The sequence below is a fragment of the Anomaloglossus baeobatrachus genome, chromosome 2 (genome assembly GCF_048569485.1).
Source record: "Anomaloglossus baeobatrachus isolate aAnoBae1 chromosome 2, aAnoBae1.hap1, whole genome shotgun sequence".
Classification (NCBI taxonomy): Eukaryota; Metazoa; Chordata; class Amphibia; order Anura; family Aromobatidae; genus Anomaloglossus; species Anomaloglossus baeobatrachus.
The window spans coordinates 180,902,428-180,927,731 of record NC_134354.1 but is presented as its reverse complement, the minus strand read 5'-3'; the positions used below and the strand labels follow the sequence as shown (position 1 = coordinate 180,927,731).

At 46.3% G+C, this 25,304-nt stretch overlaps 1 protein-coding gene across 1 annotated transcript in view; it reads left to right on the top strand.

Annotated features, from left to right (window-relative positions):
* The window catches only part of TSPAN7 (tetraspanin 7), a 190,624-nt gene that overhangs the window by 105,184 nt on the left and 60,136 nt on the right, over positions 1-25,304 (top strand). The window contains exon 2 of the mRNA XM_075335507.1: positions 23,765-23,953. Within this exon, the coding sequence (XP_075191622.1) occupies positions 23,765-23,953 (189 nt within the window). The remainder of the gene's footprint in view (positions 1-23,764; positions 23,954-25,304) is intronic.

The following is a 25,304-nucleotide window of genomic DNA, read 5'->3' as shown; positions in this document are numbered from 1 at the left end:
GTGTTTTTGATGGCTTTTGTTTAGCTTTTCTGTAAATCCCATTTCCTTTAGGCGGTTTCTTACAGTTTGGTCACAGACATTTACTCCAGTGTCCTCCCATTCGTTCCTCATTTGTTTTGTTGTGAATTTCCTGTTTTGCAGACATATTGCTTTGTTTCCTGTCTTGATGCTTTGATGTCTTTCTTGGTCTACCAGTATGTTTGCCTTTAACAACCTTCCCATGTTGTTTGTATTTGGTCCATATTTTAGACAGCTGACTGTTAACAACCAACATCTTTTGCAACATTGCGTGATGAGTTGCCCTCTTTTAAGAGTTTGATAATCCTCTCCTTCAATTGACATCTCTCGTGTTGGAGCAATGATTCATGTCAGTCCACTTGGTGCAACAGCTTTCCAAGGTGTGATCACTCCTTTTTAGATGCAGACTATCGATCAGATCTTATTTGATGCAGGTGTTTGTTTTGGAATGAAAATCCATAATTTTTACCTCCAGAATTGAGTGATTCCATAATTTTTCCCCCTGCTTGGTTTTGAAAAGTAAGTTACTGGCTAGCACATTGTTTTCATGATTTTTTTTTTTTTTTTTTTTTTTTTTTAGTGTCTCTTAAAGCCAGAAAGTTGACATTTGAAATGACTTTAGTTTTGTGCCATGTCTGTGATCTGCTTTTTTTTTTTTTTTTTTAAACAAAAGTAAGCGGCTGAATGAACATCCTCAGAGCCAAGTGAGTCCATAATTTTAGCCAGGGGTTGTAGAAGCCTTTGTGTAGCCTTAGGAGGACCCACCAGCTCTCCCTACTTGGTTTAGTGTAGCCCCCTGCATATTTTGTGGGCAGGCTCTCCCTCTGTGCCAGCTCATCATTCATTTTAGTATACTTGTTTATTGAACTTGTTTTTTGTCTTGTAATGTAATCTATTATTCATCTGAATATTGCCCTAGATCAATGGTGTGGTGCAATAAAAAAAGTTTACTTTGTAACATTCTTGTTACCAATTCCATTCATACATGGAAAAATCTTACCATTCCTCTTGTCAAATAGATGTGACCAGAGGCGTAGCTAAGTTTGGTTCGGAGGACGTAACATCTGAGTGGGCCCCTAACCAGGCAACCCTGATCACAGTTATGGTTGTGGATGTAGGAGAAGCCTACATAATCTGAGGCTGTGTAACATTGAACTAGAATTGTTTTGGAGTTTTTTTTCCCCGAAGATCGTGGCAGAAATATTAGTTTTACTGCAAAGGTGGTAATAAAATGCACCACAACATTGGCTGGACCTTCCAAGATCAACTGATTTGGCTAACAGTGCAACATGTATGGGCCTCTGACTCTCCCTCTTTCCTTCTCCAACAGATTATGTTGGGAGGCGGCGATAAGGATCTAGCATGTCTGATTTCAGTCTATTGATCCTTTTCATATCAGATATAAAACTTTTTAAAGTCTTCCTGTGTATGGGAGTCAGACGACATAGCTATCGGCAAACAATAGTTCACGCGATCGTTCAGCTAGTACCTATCAGCAATGATTGGACAGTTTCAGACTATAAAGAGTCCTCCATTCCGACGGGTAATCCTGAGCATGTATAAGGAATAACCAAAGGAACGGCACTGCACAGAGTCCCAAGAAAGATGCTCAATTACTTACTAAAATAGTAAAGTGTTAGGTCCCCTTTAAAGGGTTGCTTATGTTCACATAAAATTAGAATGAAAGGAATAAGGCTATGTGCACACTAGGCCGTTTTACCCGCGGATTTACCCACGGTTTTGCTGCGGAAATTTCTTGAGAAATGTTTGAAATCTTTCTGCAGACATTTCCCAGCAAAACCTATGGGAAAAAATTAGCTGTGCGCACACTGCGTTTTTTTCTCAGGAAAATTCTTTGTGAAGATTTTCTTGAGAAAAGTTCTTGAGAAAATGTGCATGTCACTTCTTTTCCGCAGGTACCTGCGGTATACCCCCGGTATTTCACTCCATTCACTGTAATGTAATCGCGAAATTCCGGGGGTATACCGCAGGTAGCAAATGATGTGCGGTATACCCCCGGTATAGCCGCGATTTACCTGCGGTAATGTACATCGCTGCCTGCGGTTTTGCAGGAAGTGATGTCATTATGACAGAAGAGGAAGCGGAGCAGAGTAAACACAGACGTCACACTCCCTGGATGGACGCCGCACAGAAGCACTTCTGTGTGACCTCCGGCGGGTGCCCGTGCAGTCTGTGTCCCGCTCCGGCCCCGCCGCTGCCTGCCCTGCAGTGTCAGTGTCTGCCCGCAGTATCGGCAGCTTGTCACGCTGCAGCGCAGGCAGACACTGACACACAGCAGTGCGTGCAGCCGCGGGGATGCCGAGCGCTGCTGTCAGGAGGTGAGATGAGATCATTACCTGCTGTGACTATCTCCTGCCTCCTGACGTCACTGCCGTCTATGCCCGCGGCCCGAGACTGTCACTAGCGGTGACGTCACGGGCTCTCGCGATACTGCTGACAACGCGGCGGACATAGAAGGCAGTGACAGCGCTGATGGCAGGACTGCAGGAGATCATCACAGCAGGTAATGATCTCATCTATCCTCCTGACAGCAGCGCTCGTCATCCCCTGCAGTGACCTGGGCTGACCTATTGATGTTAGCTCAGGTCACTGCATTACTCTCCCAGCCAATGGGGAACCTTCTGTTCTTCACCTACTGGGACAGTGACTATGGCATGGATCGTCGTGGGACCCCCCCCCCCCCTTATTGAATTACGCCAGACCCGGATTTGATTGTTCTTGTCAATAAATTGGTGAAAGAGGGAATGTGGGGAGTGTTTTTTAAAATAAAACTTTTTTTTGCTGTCTATTTTTTATTTCTTACTGACTGGGTTGGTTTTGTCAGGTATCTGATAGACGCCTGACATCATTAAACCCAGGTCCTGATGCCAGGTGACATTACACATCTGGCATCAACCCCATATATTACCCCATTTGCCACCGCACCAGGGCAACGGGATGACTTGGGGCAAAGCGCCAGGATTGGCACGTCTAATGGATGCGCCACTTCTGGGGCAGCTACGGCCTGCAATTTTTAGGCTGGGGAGTGTCCAATAACAGTGGACCTCCCTAGTCTGCGAATATCCGACCCCAGCTGTCCGCTTTACCTTGGCTGGTGATCCAATATGGGGGGGGGGGGGGACACCACGTTTTTTGTTTTAAATTATTTAATGTAAAATAACAGCGTGGGGTGCCCTCTGTTTTGGATTACCAGCCAAGGTGAAGCTGCCAGCTGTGTTCTGCATGCTGCAGCCGTCTGCTTTACCCTAGCTGGCTACAAAAGATGGGGGGGGGGGGGGGACCTCACGTCATTTTTTTTTTAATTATTTATTTATTTTTTGGCTAAATACAAGGCTAGGCACCCTTTAGTGCCACATGAAAGTCACTAAAGGGTGCCAGCTTAGAATATGCAGGGGGGTGGAACATTATATAGGTCTTTATCCATCTATCTACCTACCTATTCATCTATCCATCTTTCCCTCTATCCATTATCTGTCTATCTATCGATTATCTATTATCTATATTATTTATTGCAGTTCAGCATAAAAAAACCGCAGGGACCAACCTGCGGCAAAAACGCATGCGTTTTTCCTGCAGTTTTGGTGCGTTTTTTTACCGCAGGTGCGGTAATCTTCAACTCCCAGAAGTTTCTCAAGAAATTTTCTTGAGAAAAATCACTTTTCTAGTGCGCACATAGCCTAAGAGGAATGGGGTTAGTGCTGTGGGAAATATGATATATTGTTCTTCAGGAAAACTGCCTTCTACAGCGACCATGGGTTGCATCCACTACCACAGTACCAGGAGAAAGCAACAAACACTCCAGGGAAAACTCATGGACTGTGTGCAGAAGGGGCAATGCATGACGTATGCTTTACACAAATGTGAAGAGAGTATTCGTGTGGAATGCACGGTCCACACTGTGCCCTCAGCATTTCTTAGTGAGCTATTTTGCAGTCCCAACTAGTTGACTAATTCTGTTCTAACCAGGGGCGAACATTGAAATCATGGAGCTTCATACTGATTAGAACCCCCCTCCACTCCCCCAAAAAATGAAAATATTTAGTAGTGTCACAGACACACACATCCTACAACATTGTAGCCCTTAGGCTATGTGCGCACTAGAAATGTGAAGTTTCTCAAGAAAATTTCTTGAGAAACTTCTGGGAGTGAAAGATTTCCGCACCTGCGGAAAAATCCGCGGCAAAAACGCATGCGGATTTGCCGCGGATTTGCCGCGGATTTACCGCGGGTTTGTCCCTGCAATAAATAATAAAGATAATCGATAGACAGATAATGGATAGAGGGAAAGATGGATAGATGAATAGATGAATAGATAGATAGATAGATAGAGGGATAGATAGATAGTTGAATAGATAGATAGATAGAGGGATAGATGGATAGATAGAGGGAGAGATGGATAGATAGATAGAGGGTTAGATGGATAGATAGAGGGATAGATGGATAGAGGGATAGATAGATAGATAGATAGATATATGAGAAAAACCTATATAATATTCCACCTCCCTGCATTTTCTAAGCTGGCACCCTTTAGTGACTTTCATGTGGCACTAAAGGGTGCTTAGCCTTGTATTTAGCCATAAAATAAATAAATAATTTAAAAAAAACGACGTGAGGTCCCCCCATTTTTTGTAGCCAGCTAGGGTAAAGCAGACAGCTGCAGCCTGCAGACTACAGCTGGCAGCTTTACCTTGGCTGGTAATCCAAAACAGAGGGCACCCCACGCTGTTATTTTAAATTATATAAATAATTTAAAACAAAAAACGTGGGGTCCCCCCCAAATTGAATCACCAGCCAAGGTAAAGCGGACAGCTGGGGTCTGATATTCTCAGACTAGGGAGGTCCACTGTTATTGGACACTCCCCAGCCTAAGAATAGCAGGCCGCAGCCGCCCCAGAAGTGGCGCATCCATTAGACGTGCCAATCCTGGTGCTTCGCCCCAGCTCATCCCGCGCCCTGGTGCGTTGGCAAACGGGGTAATATATGGGGTTGATGCCAGATGTGTAATGTCACCTGGCATCAAGCCCTGGGGTTGGTGAGGTCAGGCGTCTATCAGATACCCGACATCACCAACCCAGTCAGTAAGAAATAAAAAATAGACAACAAAAAAAGTTTTATTTGAAAAAACACTCCCCACATAGTTCTTTTCAATAAATTGGTTAAAGAGGCTATCAATCCACGTCCGGCGTAATCCAATAAGGGGGGGGGGGGGGCCCACGGCGATCCATACCATAGTCACTGTCCCAGTCAATGAAGAACAGAATGTTCCCCATTGGCTGGGAGAGCAATGCAGTGACCTGAGCTAACATCAATAGGTCAGCTCAGGTCACTGCAGGGGATGCCGAGCGCTGCTGTCAGGAGGATAGGTGAGATCATTACCATCTGTGATCATCTCCTGTACTGCTGACGTCACCGCTGTCACTGACTCTCACGTTGTCAGAAGTATCGCGAGAGCCCGTGACGTCACCGATAGTGACAGTCTCGGGCCGCTCGTGAGACGGCCATAGACAGCAGTGACCGCGGTGACGTCAGGAGGCAGGAGATCGTCACAGCAGGTAATGATCTCACCTCCTGACAGCAGCGATCGTCATCCCCGCGGCTCCCAGCACTGCAGGGTGTCAGTGTCTGCCCGCAGTATCGGCAGCTTGTCACCCGGCAGCGCAGGCAGACACTGACACAGGCAGACACTGACACTGCACTGCTGCAGTGCAGTGTCAGTGTCTGCCTGTGTCAGTGTCTGCCTGCGCTGCAGGGTGACAGGCTGCTGACACTGCGGGCAGACACTGACACCCTGCAGTGCAGGCAGCCGCGAGGCTGGAGCGGGACACAGACTCACGGGCACCTGGAGGTCGCACGGAAGTGCTTCTGTGCGGCGTCCAGGGAGTGTGACGTCTGTGTTTACTCTCTCCGCTTCCTCTTCCTGGCATAATGACATCGCTTCCTGCAAAATCGCAGGGAGCGATGAGCATTACCGCAGGTAATTCGCGGCTATTCCGGGGGTATACCGCACATCATTGCTACCTGCGGAATACCCCCGGAATACCCCCGGTACCTGCGGAAATTAATGGACATGCACATTTTCTCAAGAAAGTTTCTCGAGAAAATTTTCTCAAGAATTTTTCTTGAGAAAAATCCGCACAGTGCGCACAGCTATTTTTTTTTCTCATAGGATTTCATGGGAAATGTCTGCACAAAGATTGCAGACATTTCTCAAGAAATTTCCGCGGTAAATCCGCGGGTATTTTGCTCTAGTGCGCACATAGCCTTACAAAGTAATTTTCCTCTTACTGAAGCCCCTAGATTCCCCTTTCATTGCACCTTTGAAGTGTGATGCCAACAAACGTGCCCCACAAACACTGTATGATACCCCCACAGTACCCTCCACATGCACAGTATGATGACCTTACTGTACACCCCCTCATCTACACCAGCAAGGTATGGTGATCCCCTCACAGCCCTACATGCAGTACAATGGGCTTACTAACAGTATAATGGCCCCCACACACTGTATGACTCCCACTAGCCCTCCAAACATGACTGCCACACAGTATCAAGGCCGCCCACACAAAACTTCACACTGCGTTCAATATAATGGCCCTCAAATATCCCTCCATATAGTATTCTGGCCTCCATGTAGCCGTCAAATATTATAATGCTCCCCACATAGCCTTCCAAATATTAAAATGGCCCCCACATAGTTTTCCATATAGTATAATGGCTCCCCCACAGTCCTCTGTATACTATAATTGACCCCATATAGTCCTCCATGTTGTATAAAGCACCCCATAATCTTCCATATATTGTAATGCACACCCCATAGTCCTCCATATAGTGGAATGCACCCACAGAGAGTCCTCCATATATTATAATGCTTAACTCATAGTCCTCCATAAAGTACAATTCACAGCAGGACAGGTAGTCCTCCAAATAGTATGATGCACCCCATAAACCTCCATGTAGTGTAATGCACTCCATTGTCCTCCATACAGCATTATGGTCACCAGTGTATTTACTGATTTGGAAAAAAATACTCCACTTTTTTCGGTCACCTGCTGCTCTGGTGTCTGTGGTGAGTGTTCTGCCAGTCTGTACAACTAGGTACCTAGGTGCAGCGGGCGCAATATAGTGACGTCATTGTGACTGCATTGAAATGTCAGGTCTTAGGGCGGCTTTGCACGTTGCAACATCGCACGTGCGATGTCGGGGGGGTCAAATCGAAAGTGACGCACATCCGGTGTCACTTTCGACATCGTTGTGTGTAAATTCTAGATGATACGATAAACGAGCGCAAAAGCGTCGTTATCGTATCATCGGTGCAAGCTCCGACTTTTCCATAATTTTGCTGCAGCGATTGTACGATGCTGTTCCTCGTTCCTGCGGCAGCACACATCACTGTGTGTTCCGCCGCAGGAGCGAGGAACTTCACCTTACCTGCCGCCGGCGGCTCTACGGAAGGAAGGAGGTGAGCGGGATGTTTACATCCTGCGCCCCTCCGCCGCTATTGGCCGCCTTCCGTGTGACGTCACTATGACGCCGCACGACCCGCCCCCTTAGGAAGGAGGTGGGTCGCCGGCCAGAGCAGCGGTCGCAGGGCAGGTGAGTGCATGTGAAGCTGGCGTAGCGATAATTTTCGCTACGCCAGCTATCATAAGATATCGTACCTGCGACGGGGGTGGGGACTATCGCGTGCGACATCGCAGCATCGGCTTGCGATGTCGCAACGTGCAAAGCCCGCCTTAGACTCAGTCCTGTTCACTTCAGAATTCGTCTAGCTGCTTCTGTCTTCAGTCACATCATCAATAAACATGAGTGACCCAGTGCCCTTGGAAACCATGCATGCCAATTCCATCGCACTGCCTCCCCCATGTTTTACAGAGGATGTGATGTGCTTTGGATCATGCTCTGTTCCAAGCCTTCTCCATACGTCTTCCCATCATTCTGGTACAGGTTGATCTGTCCAAAGAATGTTTTTCCAGAACTGGGCTGGCTTCTTTAGATGTTTTTTTTTTTTTGGCAAATTCTAATCTCTGTTCTACTTTTAACACTGATTAATGGTTTGCACCTTGTGGTGAACCCTCTGTATTTGTTCTCACAAAGTCTTCTCTTTATGGTAGACTTTGATATTGAAACCTCTACTTCCTGGAGAGTGTTCTTCACTTGGGTGGAAGTTGTGAAGAGGATTTTTTCACCATGGAAAACAATTCTGCAATCATTCACCACTGTTGTTTTACATGGATGTCCAATCCTTTCTGAGTTCACAAGTTCACCAGTTTTTTTTTTCCCTATGTTTCTTTTCATAATGTACCAAATTGTAGATTTGGCCACTCATAACATTTTTGCTCCCTCTGATGAACTGATGAATTCCTTTTTTTTTTTTTCCAGCCTAAGGCTATGTGCGCACATTGCGTACTGGCCCTGCAGAAATTTCTGCAGCGATTTGAACAGCACACGTGCGCTTCAAATCGCTGCAGAAACAAAAGCCGATTTCATGCGTTCTGCATGTAGCCCCTCCCAGCACCTGCCATAGACAGCAGGGACTTCATGCAGAGCGCACGAAAGAAGCGACATGTCACATCTTAGAACGCGCGCTTCTGGCAACAGCCGAAGCGCTGCGCTCTAATACGCCACGTGCGCACGGCTCCTGCACAATCTCCATAGATTGTGCTGGGGACGCAGGACGCATGCAGTTACGCTGCGGTGCAGATCGCAGCGTAAGTGCATGCAATTAGGCAACGTGCACACATAGCCTAAGAGTATCTGCTCACTATCCTGCAAGTGCTGTCCGCAGGAGACCGCAGCTACCTGTGCCCACAATCAGGGTTGGCACAGCTGCGGACTTTCTCTCTGTTCTCCTTGCGGAGAATAGTCATGGTTCTGCAGCATAAATTGACATACTGTGGCTTGGTAGGCCGCACCGCATGTCAGCTTACACTTCGGGAAAAACCAGTACAGTGGGCATGGGATTTCTATAAATCCCATCCACTGTGCTTGTACTGTAGAATGCAGCATTTTGGACGCAGCGAAAACGCGCTATGTCCAAAGCACTATGAACACTGATCGTGGGGACGCAGCCTTTCTCTTCCATTGAGAGCTCTTTTGACCACATGTTTTAGGTTTACAGCATTAGCTTTTAAATACAAATGCCACACCTGGAATCAGCTCCAGACCGTTCACCTGTTTAATTGATGATAGATTCTTGAGGGAATAGCGCATGCAGACTATTTAAAGAGCTTTTGAGATAATTGTACAATTCCTTTTGGTCCCTTGATAAAGATTCACCTACATATTAAAGAGTTGTAATTCCTAAACCCTTTCTTCAATTAGGATGTGAATACCCTGATATCAAAGCTGATCATCTGTACTTTAAGCCCATATTGATTGTATATCTGTATATTGCATATGTTTTGGTAAACGGTTAAAATGCCAAAATTTGTTACTGTCCGAATATTTCTGGACCTAACTGTATTTCTCTTCTCTGATGACTTAAGGGGTCTTTACACGCTGCGATATCGCTAACGATTTATCGTCGGGGTCACGGTGTTTGTGACGCACATCCGGCGTCGTTAGCAACATCGCAGCATGTAACACGTACGAGCGACCAACAACTATTGCAAAAGTGGTAAAAAACGTTGGTATTGGAGAGGTCGTCCAAACACCAAATATCGTTGTCTGGTGAGTAACGAGGTTGTTTGTCGTTCCTGCGGCAGCACACATCGCTATGTGTGACACCACAGAAGCGACGAACATCTCCTTACCTGCCTCCACCGGCAATGAGGAAGGAAGGAGGTGGGCGGGATGTTACGTCCTGCTCATCTCCGCCCCTCCGCTTCTATTCGACAGCTGCCGTGTGACGTCGCTGTGACGCTGCACGACCCGCCCCCTTAGAAAGGAGACGGTTCGCCGGCCAGAGCAACATCGCAGGGAAGTTAAGTCCGTGTGATGGGTGTTAGCAATGTTGTGCGCCACGGGCAGCGATTTGCCCGTGACGCATAACCGACGGGGACGGGTACACTCTCTAGCGATATCTGTACCGATATTGCAGTGTGTAAAGCCCCCTTTACTCTTTTCTAAACTACATTTATCTGTTGTATCATAAACCATTATTTCATCATACGTGATCTTAGTTTTCCTTTTTTCTTTGGAGCAATTCGGAATGAGTCCGGCCCGCTTGAACACTGAGATGTGGTTGCATTTCAAATAAATGGGTTCATCTATAAACTGGCTTGTGTTGCGGCTCTTTGAAAATTTTCATGATAATTATCGCTTATAAGAAACAATTGTGTGTTTTGTGCTTATAGTTTGTAACTTGGCCCATACAATGGATTTCCTACAGAAAAAGCCAAACCACATTACCGCTAAGGTTCCAATGAGCCAAATGTCTACATACTTATCTGTCGGTGTTATGCGATCCTATGCTTATTTTCCCTCTTGTGAGATTGGCATTGTCCCCATTACCACAACATCATTCTTGTTCTCTGTCCTAACCTATTGTGGTATAGTTGTTCATGGATGCCAGCATTTCTTACTAGATCCAAGTTGCTTAGTAAGTGGTAATTTGTAGTATGATGGTGGTAGTATCATGGATGCCGATACAGTTGAAAGCAATGATGAAAGAGGGCATGCTCTGCTGACGCTCCCTCCTCCATCATTCCCCACACTGTCTTGTCACAGCAGGCGCGATGATGTCACTACTGTGTACCTGCTGTGCCGAAATGTGCAGAACGGCAGGACACGCTGAGGAGACCAGAGCCACAGGGGAAAGGAAAGAGGAGAGGTATTTTATTTATTTAAAAAAAAAACAAACGATGAGTATACTGTTGGAGGACTATGGGGGGAGCATTATACCATTTGGAGGACTCTCGGATATGCATTATACTATTTGGAGGACTATGTGGGGTGAATTTTACCATTTGGAGGGCGGCACGGTGGCTCAGTGGTTAGCACTGTAACCTTGCAGCGCTGAGGTCCTGGGTTCAAATCCCAACAAGGAAAACATCTGCAGGAGTTTGTACGTTCTCCCCGTGTTTGCGTGGGTTTCCTCTGGGCTCTCCGTTTTCCTCCCACACTCCAAAGACATACAGATAGGGACTTTAGATTGTGAGCCCCAATGGGGACAGTGTTCCTGATGTATGTAAAGCGCTGCGGAATATGTTAGCGCTATATAAAAATAAAGATTTATTTATTTTATTTGGAGGACTATGGGGTGTGCATTCTAAATGGAGGACTATGGGGTGTGCATTATACTATTTGGAGGATCATGTGGGGTGCATTATACTATTTGGAGGACTATGGGCTGTGCATTATTCTAAATGGAGGACTATGGGGTGTGCATTATCCTGTTTGGAGGACTATGTGGGGTGAATTATAATACATGGATTACTCTGGGGCTAAGTTTATACAGTTTGGAGCACTGCATTATTCTTTATCGACGATTATGAGGTGTGCATTATAAGATATGGAGGAGTATTAGAGATTCTGCTATGGGGCCCCATGATTTCTATGTACAGCCCTGCACCAGAGAGTAACTGAGATAGGAAGTTAATGCATAAAAAATAACCTAGAGGTGCACAGGAAAGAACTGTAGTGCGATCCACTTAGCAGGTGCTGAGTGGAAGTCAATTTTAACATAGTGTGAAGGATTTATGTTTCATTGCTTCCTTCCTAAAGTGGGGCTATTTGTGCTTTAAACAGATGACAGCTGCAGTGGAGAGAGACTTATTTCGATACATGTGAAATTGCCTGTCATGAGCTGCTTTAGATATGAAATATTGAAAAACTTCTTAAGTAAGATCAGTCGTTGTAACGTGAGAATTAAAAGAATTATATAATGTAGGCATGGATTCTACTTCCGAATCTTCCCTCTCGGATGAGAATATGTCGAGATGAGGGCCAGGAGATGAGGGCCAGGAGATGAGGGCCAGGAGATGAGGGCCAGGAGATGAGGGCCAGGGGATGAGGGCCAGGGGATGAGGGCCAGGGGATGAGGGCCAGGGGATGAGGGCCAGGGGATGAGGGCCAGGGGATGAGGAGCAGGGGATGAGGAGCAGGGGATGAGGAGCAGGGGATGAGGAGCAGGGGATGAGGAGCAGGGGATGAGGAGCAGGGGATGAGGAGCAGGGGATGAGGAGCAGGGGATGAGGAGCAGGGGATGAGGAGCAGGGGATGAGGAGCAGGGGATGAGGAGCAGGGGATGAGGAGCAGGGGATGAGGAGCAGGGGGTGAGGAGCAGGGGGTGAGGAGCAGGGGGTGAGGGCCAGGAGGTGAGGGCCAGGGGGTGAGGGCCAGGAGATGAGGAGCAGGGGGTGAGGGCCAGGAGCTGAGGAGCAGGGGGTGAGGGGCTTTGGCAAAAAAAAGTCTAAATGGATTTTGTTTGTCAGGTGTTTGCTTGAAATGTTTCTAATTTGTATTGTGACAATTTGAGTCCTTACGAAGGGGTTTTCCTCTTCTACAAAAAAATGAACCCCAAACCTCATTGGGTCCAGCGCCATATTTCCGCTGCTGCTCAGGTCTGTGATTTGGCTGTCGTTGCAACAACACTTGGCTCACATTACCACTGCAGCCAATCATTGCCAATGTAAATGGAATGAGTCTCCGAGGTCAGAGCTGATGAGCTCACTGATTGACTGCAGTGGTGGGGTAAACAGTTGATGTAATGTCACCATTGAACCTAAAGAGACAAATGGAGCAGCGACAGAGCGCTGGAGCCAATGAGGATGAGTACTTGCGCGATTTGTTATTTTGCATACATAAAAGCATTTGTGGTCAACTTTTCTTAAACCCATTTAACAAATTTCATGGAAAGGTATAAGTGGACTCCTCTGTAACAGTCTTTCCTAGTCACTATGACTCCATGGATGCTGTATTTCAGCTAAGCGTACAATTGGCCTCTATGCCTTTTCATTTGTGCCTGGAAATTACTTGTAACATAATCCTGTTATTAATAATTAGCATTCTTTTGATTAAGTGTAGTCCATGTAGGAAGCTTAGTTGGAAGAACAGTTACTTTTCGATTTGTCTTTCTTCTCGTCTGCATTATATTATCCTTGGCGGATTGATTGGCTTTATTCTGGTGCAATTTTCCAAAGTCAGCGCTCCGTCTCCAACCGAGATCCATTTATCAAACTAGTTACCACACTGAACAATGTCTGGTTTGGATAGAAATGCTATCGGGTCATACTAAGCCAGTTGTCTTCTAATAGGCTCTGTTATAAAACTCTGCAGACTAATATGGGTCAGGTCTTCTATGGGAACGCAATATATTGCCATTTGGCCAGTAGCAACGAGCATAAAGTAGTCTGCAGTGTGCTTGGGCTGCCCCCAACCCCCCCCCCCCCTGCTGCCCGTAGCCGTCACTGTTGAGTCATAGTTATTTATATTGTGTCTACTCTTAATCTTGCGCCCAACCTGAGCATATGGCGTGGTGAGACACTTCTGCATGCTGGGCAGTAGGTACAGTTTGCGTGGCATTCACATCACACTGAAGACTATTCTGCACAAATCCAGTTAATTAGAATTAATGTATCAGTTCTGGAGGCGCTTTGGCCCTGGCACACCGACAATTATACCATCAGGTGCAGAGCTGCTTTTCAAGGACTTTTCCCACCACCAGGTGACTGAAGGAGCCACATTGCTCTGGCCTCGTCATCGTTTACTAGGCACTGTGCTGTACAGCTTGTAGGGGCTGTGCCTGTTATATAAAGGGGTTAATGAAGAAAAAATGAATTATTTCTTTGAATGAATGCACATCATTACTTTATCAATGTTAATGTAAAAAATATTTTTTATGTCATTTTCAGCCATTTACTCAGTACTCTGCAACTTTTGGTCTCTTATCATTCCATGGTGCGGCAACAGTTTGTCCTATGTCACCATGAAGAACCATAATTTCTCAGGAGTATATCACAGGAGTCATTTTCTGCTAAATGTTCATCTCCTGGTTTTGTTTTTCTTTGGCCCACGGAAAAAAAATAGATTTCACTCCCCACCTACACAGAACCAATACCACTGAATTCATTTTCTCTTTCCTTGTCTTCTTCCCCAGCCGTTCCCCCTCCCCCGTCTGCCCCTCCCCCCGTCTGCCCTTCCCCCGTCTGCCCTTCCCCCGCTTCTTTCTCCAAACTAAGTCTCGAAAGATAATAATAATAATAATTTTATTCATTTATATAGCGTTATTAATTCCATAGCACTTTACATACATTGGCAACACTGTCCCCATTGGGGCTCACAATCTAGAGTCCCTATCTGTATGTCTTTGGAGTGTGGGAGGAAACCGGAGAACCCAGGGGAGAACATACAAACTCCTTGCAGATGGTGTCCTTGGTGGGATTTGAACCCAGCACCCCAGCGCTGCAAGGCTGCAGTGCTAACCACTGAGCTACCGTGCCGCCCTGAAAGATGGAATTTATTTTGTGAAACCGGTTTTACAGCTGCCACATCGGGGCATTGTGGAGCACAGCACGTACAACAGTTGGGACATTGATATAATTTTGATTAAATTGACTTTCTCCACCACTGTGAGTTATAGTTTGGACCAGGCCAGAATCTTCTGCTTGAACTTCAGGAGGGGGGCACGAGTAAGACGCTTATAGCCCATCAGCTTAGCCGAGATCATTATTCCTAGATTTTTTAACTCGGACACCACCTGCAACAGGGTCCCTGTCACCACCATATTGGAATGCTCCATATCCAGCAGTTGCATCAGAACCAACTTATCCCAGTTTAAAGTGAGCCCTGATATTCTCACAAAGCTGGAAATGACCTGCATTACGCTGTCCAAGGACTCCTTCGCATCCCCCTAGAAACAGGTCTTCTGCATACAAGGCCACCTTGTCTCCCAAACTACCATATCGATACCCAACTATATCCTGATCCCTCCGCATCACTGCCGCTAGTGGCTCAATGGCAATAGCGATGGCAAACAGCAAGGGGGACAGAGGACACCTTTGCCTTGTACCTCAGTAAAGGGAGAATTTGTCCGACATACTCCCATTCGCCCTTACTCTAGCTTTGGAGAAAGAGTATAGCAATTGTACCCACTGAACAAATACTTCTCCAAAGCCCATTCGCCACATTGTGGCCCAGAAGTAGCCCCACTCCACACTGTAAAAAGCTTTGGTAGCATCTAAGACAGGGGTGGGGAACCTTTTTACTGCCGGGGGCCATTTGGAATTTCCTACTAACCTTTGGGGGCCGCACAACATTATCAACCTGAAAAATAACCCTGCTATATTTGGTCAAACGATTAACTCACCCCTATTGTGATGGCCGGAGCTGCTTCTCTTTGGTGCGATTGTAATGTTCGGTGATATTGATCATCTTGTTTCTCACAGCTGCTTTTCCAGGTTTGTCTCTGTCTGGAGATGCTGGGGGCATACACATCACAGGAGGGGCCAGGGCGCATAAATTACAGGAGACACTGGGAGTACACATCACAGGAGGGGCTGGGGCATATACATCACAGGAGGGGCTGGGGCATATACATCACAGGAGGGGCTGGGGCATATACATCACAGGAGGGGCTGGGGCATATACATCACAGGAGGGGCTGGGGCATATACATCACAGGAGGGGCTGAGGCATATACATCACAGAAGGGGCTGGGGCATATACATCACAGGAGGGGCTGGGGCATATACATCACAGGAGGGGCTGGGGCATATACATCACAGGAGGGGCTGGGGCATATACATCACAGGAGGGGCTGGGGCATATACATCACAGGAGGGGCTGGGGCATATACATCAGTAGGGGGCATGGACAGCCCTGGCGGTGGCACAGACATGACTGGGGACACGCACAGCACTGGGTGGCAGCACGCACTGCACTGGGTGGCAGCACGCACTGCACTGGGTGGCAGCACGCACTGCACTGGGTGGCAGCATTAGGGAGACAGACAGGTCTGGGGGAACATAGACATCAATAGGAGAGCACGGACTGGGGAGCATAGAAAGCAGTGGGAGGGTACAGACAGCAGTAGCGAGTTAAGAGCACTGAGGGGTGGCACACAGCACTGGGGAGCATGGACAGCATAAGGGGGACACAGGCAGCACTCACCGTGGCATGGACAGCACTGGTGGCAGCATGGACAGCATTAGGTGGTGCGGACAGCACTGGTGGGGGGGCATAGACATCACCCAGGGGGTACAGACAGCACTAGGGGGGGCACGGACAGCAGTGAGGGGTTACACCGCGCTGAGGGGGTACACAGCACTGGGGTGTACACAGCATTAGGGGGTACACACAGCACTAGGGGGTACACACAGCACCTGGGGGTACACAGCACTGGGGGGTACACACTGTACTAGGAGGTACACAGCATGAGGGGGTACACACAGCACGAGGGGGTACACAGCACGAGGGGGTACACAGCACGAGGGGGTACACAGCACGAGGTGGTACACACAGCATTAAGGGGTACACAGCATTAGGGGGTACACACAGCATTAAGGGGTACACACAGCATTAGGGGGTACTCACTGTACAAGGGGGTACTCGCTGCACTAGGTGGTACACACTGCACTAGGGGGCACATAGCACGAGGGGGTACACACAGCACTGGGGTGTACACAGCACTAGGGGGTACACACAGCACTAGGGGGTACACACAGCACCTGGGGGTACACAGCACTGGGGAGTACACACTGTACTAGGAGGTACACAGCATGAGGGGGTACACACAGCACGAGGGGGTACACACAGCACGAGGGGGTACACACAGCACGAGGGGGTACACACAGCACGAGGGGGTACACACAGCACGAGGGGGTACACAGCACGAGGGGGTACACAGCACGAGGGGGTACACACAGCATTAAGGGGTACACACAGCATTAGGGGGTACACACAGCATTAGGGGGTACTCACTGTACTAGGGGGTACACACTGTACTAGGGGGTACACACTGCACTAGGGGGTACATACAGCACAAGGGGGTACACACAGCATTGGGGGGTACATACAGCACGAGGGGGTACACAGCACGAGGGGGTACACACAGCATTGGGGGGTACATACAGCATTGGGGGGTACACACAGTACGAGGGTGTACACAGCACTGAGCGGGGGGGGGGCAGCGATGGGTTGAGTACTCGCAGTGAGGGGGAGGGAGAGTCACACACACAGCACAGTTTCGGGAGGCTGGTAAACCTGCTGCAGCTCTTCTGTGTGACTTTATCGCAGCGTGCTGCTTACCCGCCCACCAGAGCACACAGGCCGGGGATAAGCCTAGAATGTATGGGCTGCAGTCAGGTCCTGGAAGTCAGGATCTGGAGAGAGCCCGTACATTCTAGCATCTACCCACAGGGCATCAGGCTGTGGGATTTAAAGGGCCGGCAGCCGGGAAAAGCGCGGCTGCCACCAAAGCACAATGGTCTCCGGGAATGTGCCCGGGGGCCGCATAAAAAGTCGTCACGGGCCGTATACGGCCCGCGGGCCGGAGGTTCCCCACCCCTGATCTAAGAGGATCACCCGCTGTCCCCTATTTTCCGCTGGTATTTGCATGTTTAGATATAATCTCCTAAGGTTGATCGCCATGGATTTGTTGGGCATGAACCATGACTGGTCTGAGTGTATTAAAGATGTAATGACTTTGGTGAGCCTATTCGCAAGCATTTTGTCGAGAAGCTTAATATCCACCGGTAATAGAGATATCGGCCTATATGACGCTTACAAACTGGGATCCTTACCTTCTTTAGGGAGCACCACAATTATCGCCTACTGCATAGACTGTAGCAGCTCTCCCCCCTGCAGACAGGAATTGTAGACCTTAAGCAGCACAGGCAGCAGAACCTTCCTTTGTTGCTTATACATTTCAGCAGGGAATTCGTCCACCCCTGGCGCCTTATCATTCACTATGTCACTCAGGGGCAAGTCCAGCTCCTTTAGATCAAATGGTTTGTCTAAAAACTCCCTGGACTCTCTCTTGAGGATTGGCACCTGAACTCTACTGAGAAATCTATCCAGCCCCCCTGCCCCCGAGTGCATCTTAGCGGAGTATAGATCAGAGTAGACTGACCCCAGCACTCTCAGAATATCAGGAGTATCAGTAACTACTGTCCCTTTTTCACTACTTCTTAACACATTTTGGGTTCAGTCTTTCCCAAGTTTTTTGATGAACGTAATGTTTCCCATCAGACTCAAATAAATGAAACTTGCTTTCATCACTAAAATGAACTGTGGTGCACTTCCCCTCTGTCCACACAACATGCTCTTCACTGAAAGTGAGTCTAGCCTTTTTGATTCTTTATGCTAGTGAGAGGTTTGGTCATTTCAGAGTGGGCTTTCAGTCCAAATGCTCTTACACGTTGTGACACCGTATGACGAGACCAATCCTTGCCCTGTTCAGTGCTGAACTGCCAAGCAATTCCAGCTGCAGTGTTAAAACGATTACCCATGGAGATTCTCTGCATTATCCTGTCCTCTCTTGTGAGGACGACCAGCCTTCTTGGGGAACTTTTGAAGAGTTTGATGCTGGAAAGATGCAATATTCTCGAAATCCGAGACTTAGAACAACCAATTTCTCTTGCTATGGCTGATAAGGTCACCCCTTTTGTCTTCATCTGGACAACCTGCTGCCGGTGGGTTTCAGTCACTTGGGAACTGCACACTATTTTTGCAAAGTCAGTGCAAACTGGAAAGTTAGGCTGCCAGTTACATAGGGTTTGTCAGATAATTAAGGAAATTAGCACCCGGTGCCAGATTAACACCAATAACTTGCAGGTATCTGAAAGTGTTCCCTAATTTTGATCAGTGTTCTTTTACATTTATCTCATTTACATTTTTATACTGCTAGATTTACTCATGTTAGGATATAATCACATAGAACTACACAATGACCTTAACATTTAGGAAATTGTGTTCTCTAATTTTGATCTCCACTGTATAGTATAAATTAGGTAAAATAAGGATAAAGCCACCGACAGGTTTTATAGCTGGTTTCACAGGACTGCTTACCTTGCAAATGCCATTGTGTAAATATGATGTAATCACTTCCAATTGAGGGCTCTGAATCCGAGCCTGCGGGGATTACTGGGACGCCCCGAGTATAGCCTGCCTGCTGTAAATAGAAATGCGTGGTGTAAGCAATAGCTCTGCGACCTGTTTACACCTATACACATGCTGGTATGCGCACACGGGCCTCGGGAAATGTTTGGAGTGGAAACACCGCAGAAGAGAAGGTACTGCGGTATAATTCCTCACCCGCCATCCTGCTGGCACCCTGCACGTGATGCCATGTGACTGCTTACATAAATGTAAAGCACAGCAAACACCGCGTCTACATTAATACGGGCTGGTAATTATTGTTTAATGGCCATGCTCTTTGTGTGTGCTCCATTAGTTCTGAGGCAGTGAAAGAAGACGTTCCCCGGTAATAATACATGAAAAATGATCAGGTTGTGCGGTTATCCTAGAATGCAATAGCAATGCATAATGTGAAGTTTAATCTTCTTAGGCATTTCTTCTCAATAATGTGTAAAAAAAAAAAAAAAAAATGCTACAGAGCATATGGACTGCCAGAAAAGCTGACAACTTAGGCATTCATTGAAGGTTGTAATGAATGTATCTGTCACCCAAATGCTATAATGGCACGTGTTTTATATATACGCCATGAGCTTTTCAATAGCTTTTCATGACATTACTGTCAAAGGGTTGTTCGGGCTAAATCATGTCTGACCTCTCCTTTGAGGAGAATAGCAGCTGATCTGCAGTACCTGGCAGTAGCCACAATAGAGTGTGGTGCTGTGCTGGTCAGCCCTGTTCACTGTTTATATCCAGGGGCCTCTGGTACTGATGACAGCTGATCGTGTGGGTGCTGGGTGTCACATTCAACCGTCTGATAGTGAAAATAAAATATATATATATGTGTGTGTGTGTGTGTGCGCATGCACGCACACATAAAATGCCATCCAGCAACCACTTTAAACAGAGGTCAATAATGCCTCGGATGGGATTGCAACCTTTTTCCATACTTAGAGATATTTTTTTTGTGGTATACTGACCAGACAGAGGCCAAACAGATGCTCTTTGGCTCCTGTCGGACCAGTGGAGACTAATAGACAGGTGTAGCTTGTAAGTCAAAGGTTTTTAGGGCGTATAGTCTAAAATTGTACAAAAAAACCCATGATGTCAATAAACGTAAAATCATAACTAAAAGGAGACTGCTGGGATAACTGATTCTGAGTCTCCTCTCATTGTAGCGAGCACAAATACAGAATATTTCTGTGAGGATAGGGTTGTACTTGGCTATTAAAGAGTAGTGGTACATCCACACAGGATGGAGATGCTCTCAGAAAAATGACAGTGGATTTTAGTATCAGCCATGGGATCAGGTTTAAAAATGGGCAGCACTAGGGTGCCATCCGGGTGCTGTCTGAGTCTTCATTTTGTACTCTGTGTTTCTGAGCATTCAGCCTTTCTCAAGGACCCCTCAATAATCCTGCAAGGATGAGTGATGAACACCTATACATACTTTGTGCTCCTTGGTGCTTTCTCACCTCGTGCCTCGCCTAGTACTTACAAAGTTCTGGTCAATCGAAGATGTTTTACTGAAAAACCATTGCATGAAAACCTGAGCTGAAACAAAAAATACTTTTTTTTTTTTTTTCTTCTGTCAAAGCTAAAGGGTGCTTTTACACGTTGTGACATCGCTAGCGATGTTGCGTGCGATAGCACCCGCCCCCGTCGGTGGCACGATATGTGGTGATCGCTGCCGTAGCGAACATTATCGCTACGGCAGCGTCACACGCACTTACCTGTGCAGCGACGTCGCTGTGACGCCGAACGCACCTCCCCCTTGAGCTTGACATCACTAAGCGGCCGGCCAATTGAAGCGGAGGGGCGGAGATGAGCGGGACGTAACATCCCGCCCACCTCCTTCCTTCCGCATTGCCAGTGGAGGCAGGTAAGGAGATGTTCATCGTTCCTGCGGCATCACACACAGCGATGTGTGGTGCCGCAGGAGTGACAAACAACTTCGTACCTGCTGCAGCAACGATATTAAGGAAATGAGCAACGATTTTTCACGTTGTTGTGCTCGTTGACCGGCGCTCATTTGTGTTACACGCTGCGATGTCGGTAATGGCGCTGGTTGTGCGTCACTACTGACGTGACCCCGACGATATATCGTTACCGATATCGCAGCGTGTAAAGCACCCTTAAGGATGGATTTCTAGCCATGAAAATATGTCCCAAGCTTTTGTTATAGATTCCATTTGAAATCTGATATTCTACTTTGTATTTGGCCCAAAGGTAATTGTGATATGTCCACTGCTCTTTTCTAATTCAGCCGGTGAGAACTGGGTCAGTCCTTTCGGCAACATAAATGAGGCAGAAATGTTGCCTATTTCAGAAATATTGTTTAAAAGAGCTTCTGTCAGCAACATAGCCCTCATTGTTATGGGGAAGTCATTGGGTGCATCTTGCACCCACCAAGTAGCTCTCCAGCTCGGAGGCTCTTTCGATCTCTCGAAATGTATTCAGATTAACTTCTGACACCTCTTGATCAATCAGTTTTGTCTAGAATTCTCAAGAGGCAAGACCTTTGTGTTCACTTTCATATTACAGATTCCCTGGCAACAAGGTAACTTGCTGTTAGGAAGTACTGTTAACATTTTTTTCTTTAAAGGGAATCTGTCAGCAGGTTTTTGCTATGTAATCTGAAGACCACATGCTGCAGGGGTTAAAACAGAATTCAGGAATGCCTGTCTTGTCCATGTCCCATCTGTTATTTATTTGCTATGTTTGTTAAAGCAGCTTATCTCCTCATTGCTCTGAATACAAAGTCATGCCCACAAATTCAGCACGCCCCTTCCTGTGCTTGACACCTCACTGTCATTGTACAATCTCTATAGAGAGCTTGGTGTGGGCGGGGACAGCTCTCTGGACTGTGCTACATAACTAAGTATAAAAATTCCGATTGTGGCAGAACTGTTGCACCCAGTAAGCTAAGTGATACATCGTTGGATTCCGGATTGCTTTGCCTAAATCATTGTGCTCTCAGAGGTAGAAAAAAACTACTGACAGATTATATATTATGAAATCTTCCTTCCCACCAATTGAAAGCTTCCCTTATGTGAGTGGTGTTTCCAGCTTTTATCAGGCTGCTCATGATATTTTCGAAACCGCATTAACAAATGTATTTTCGAAAAATGAGCATTGGTAATTTCAACTTTTTTTTTTTTAATCTGTCTAATAAGCCAGTTCAAATGTCCCTTTTATGACTGGTACTATAGAGTTTATAGAATTACCCACTTACGTAAGAAATTTACTCTGGTGTGTACCTACTGTCAAAATAGATTTAATCTTTACATAACACACAAGAAAGGCAAGTTAAAATGTTTTTGAGGGGGTATAAGTGTTCCCCTGTTCCACGAGTTTACCATGAAAATGGAAATTCAGCACAAATATAGATAGATTCATGATCTGCAGCATTGGTTATGTTGCTGCGGCATTGGTTATGTTGCTGCCGCATTGGTTATGTTGCTGCCGCATTGGTTATGTTGCTGCCGCATTGGTTATGTTGCTGCCGCATTGGTTATGTTGCTGCCGCATTGGTTATGTTGCTGCCGCATTGGTTATGTTGCTGCCGCATTGGTTATGTTGCTGCCGCATTGGTTATGTTGCTGCCGCATTGGTTATGTTGCTGCCGCATTGGTTATGTTGCTGCCGCATTGGTTATGTTGCTGCCGCATTGGTTATGTTGCTGCGGCATTGGTTATGTTGCTGCCGCATTGGTTATGTTGCTGCCGCATTGGTTATGTTGCTGCCGCATTGGTTATGTTGCTGCCGCATTGGTTATGTTGCTGCCGCATTGGTTATGTTGCTGCCGCATTGGTTATGTTGCTGCCGCATTGGTTATGTTGCTGCCGCATTGGTTATGTTGCTGCCGCATTGGTTATGTTGCTGCCGCATTGGATATTGTTGGAAATTTAAAGGAGACATGGCTTGTGTTCGCTCAGCCTTCACAAATTCAAAGACTACCACCATTATGATTAAGCTTCTATGAAAACTTGAAGGACTAGGAAATGCGGCGCTGCTCCTAGTCAGGTCACACTGGATGCTGTGTTCTTTTCAGCAGTATCCCTTTGTTTGTAGGTAAAATGTCCAATGTGTTTTTGGATTGTACCAACCCCTTTGTTAGGGCTTATCAGGATCCTGAACCTGGCTTGTACTGACCTCTACTTTAGGACTCCTACTCTTTAATTAGTCCTGATGAAGGGGCCGGTAAAATCCTGAAACACAGTAGCAATTTATCTACAAAATGAAAAATAGTGCTGAAAAAAAAAAAACCTCATCCGGTGTTTACAGACTAGGAGCAGGGCGGCATTTCAAAACCCTTCAAGTTTTAATGAAATGAGATTCATTCTCCCTGATGGACCAGATTGAATCCGGGAGAAGGGTTGCCAGTGGGAGTTTCATTTACTACCCAAAGGCCTATGTAGTTGTGTCCTGAACACAACACACAAAGGTGAGAGCTGACAGATAGGGACATAATGAGATGGGTAACCCATATACCCAGATGCTTGCCCCTTTTTGCGCTTTCCAATTCTATCCATTAGTTTATCACCTCTTTTACAAGACCTTTTAAATGAAAGACTTGAGGACCAGATTTCTTTTACACTAGTCATGGATTGGATGATGAATTTTGGAAAATAATTATGCCCTAGTTGTAATGTTATCCTGCCTCTAAAGAGTAAGGTGCACTTGTAATGCCGCTGTTTTTGTATTGCAGATTACTGGTGTCATTCTACTTGCTGTTGGAGTGTGGGGAAAACTTACATTGGGAACATACATCTCTCTCATTGCTGAAAACTCCACCAATGCTCCCTATGTCCTCATTGGAACTGGAACCACAATCATTGTCTTCGGACTCTTTGGATGCTTTGCCACTTGCCGTGGTAGCCCATGGATGCTGAAACTGGTGAGGAACTTTTCTTTTTATATTTTAATGTTTCATCAAATAGTGTATTTAGTTTATCGTTATGTCTGCTGGAACTTGGTTTGCATTTATTATTACTACATAAAGTGGACCTGTCGGGTGTCTAGGAAAAAAAAAAAATGTTTGTCACCTCACCAAAATTCCCATTTTGCCATAAATCGGCCTCTGCTTTCTGTTTATTATTTATGGCTCTCTTGCAGAGATATGCCCTTTTTTATTTTTACACCACGTACGCTTGTGGTTCAAAAGGATGTTTCAGAAGAGTTTTTGGTGGAAGAGTGTAGTCATCCGCCGACGCTGCCGGAAAACTGCGTGGCTGCATTTGAAACTTGTTGAGAACAGCAAGATTGTGGAAGATCACCATGTTCTTACAAGACTACTTACCACTTTAAGAAGACCATCCTACGCTCATGTCATTGACAAGCCACATTGAGGACATCTCACAAGATCACACTGATAGACTAGTTTCAGATGCAGCTGAGTAGTGATTGCACAGTGTCCTAGAGAGGGTGGACTATATGGCCCAGAGAAATCTCTTCTGGAACACCCTTTTGTGCCCAAGTATACTCAGCACCAAAATAGAAAGAAGAGCAGATCTCCAAAACGGAGGGTTAAAAATGAAAACCAATGGCGGGTTCAGGGCGGTACAGCGTTTTGGTGAGGTAACTTTTTTTTTTTTTTCCCTTTTCGACATCGGACTGGTGGTCTTAAACTTGAGACATTGAAAAATGAAGATTCTTGTATGTGTAAAAAAAAATAAAAAAAATTCACTCAATAAATTGCCTTGTTGCTAGTTAGTTTGTTTTTATTTTCTCAAATTTTGTGAGATGATGAGCCATACTCTCTAGACAACGAACTTTAATACATAAAACACCACCACAAACAGGTATTTAAATAGTTAAAGGGGTGTGTACAGTAAGTATAAGGGGTTGCCCAGAACATGTATTTTAACGGCCTATCTTTAGGTTAGGTCATCAAGATCAAGATCAGATCGGTGGCGGTCGATCAACCAGTGCCCTCAACAATCAGCTGTCTGAAGCTCCTGCAGAGGCTTTCTGTAAACCATGTGCATAGCCAAAAAAGCATAACTCCGTATACTATGTAGTAATCATTTTCAGATACTGCTGCTTATGAAAGGAATGGGCGCTGAGCTACACCATCTGAGCGCAGCCACTACAGAACATACAAAGCCATGTTCTTCTTCCTCCATACACCAATTCCAGCCATCAAGGGAGCTGCAAACAGCTGATTATTGGGAGTGCTGGGTTTCTGACGCATAGTCTCCTGATATTGATGACCTATGCCAAGGTTAAGACATCAGTATTTAATTCCT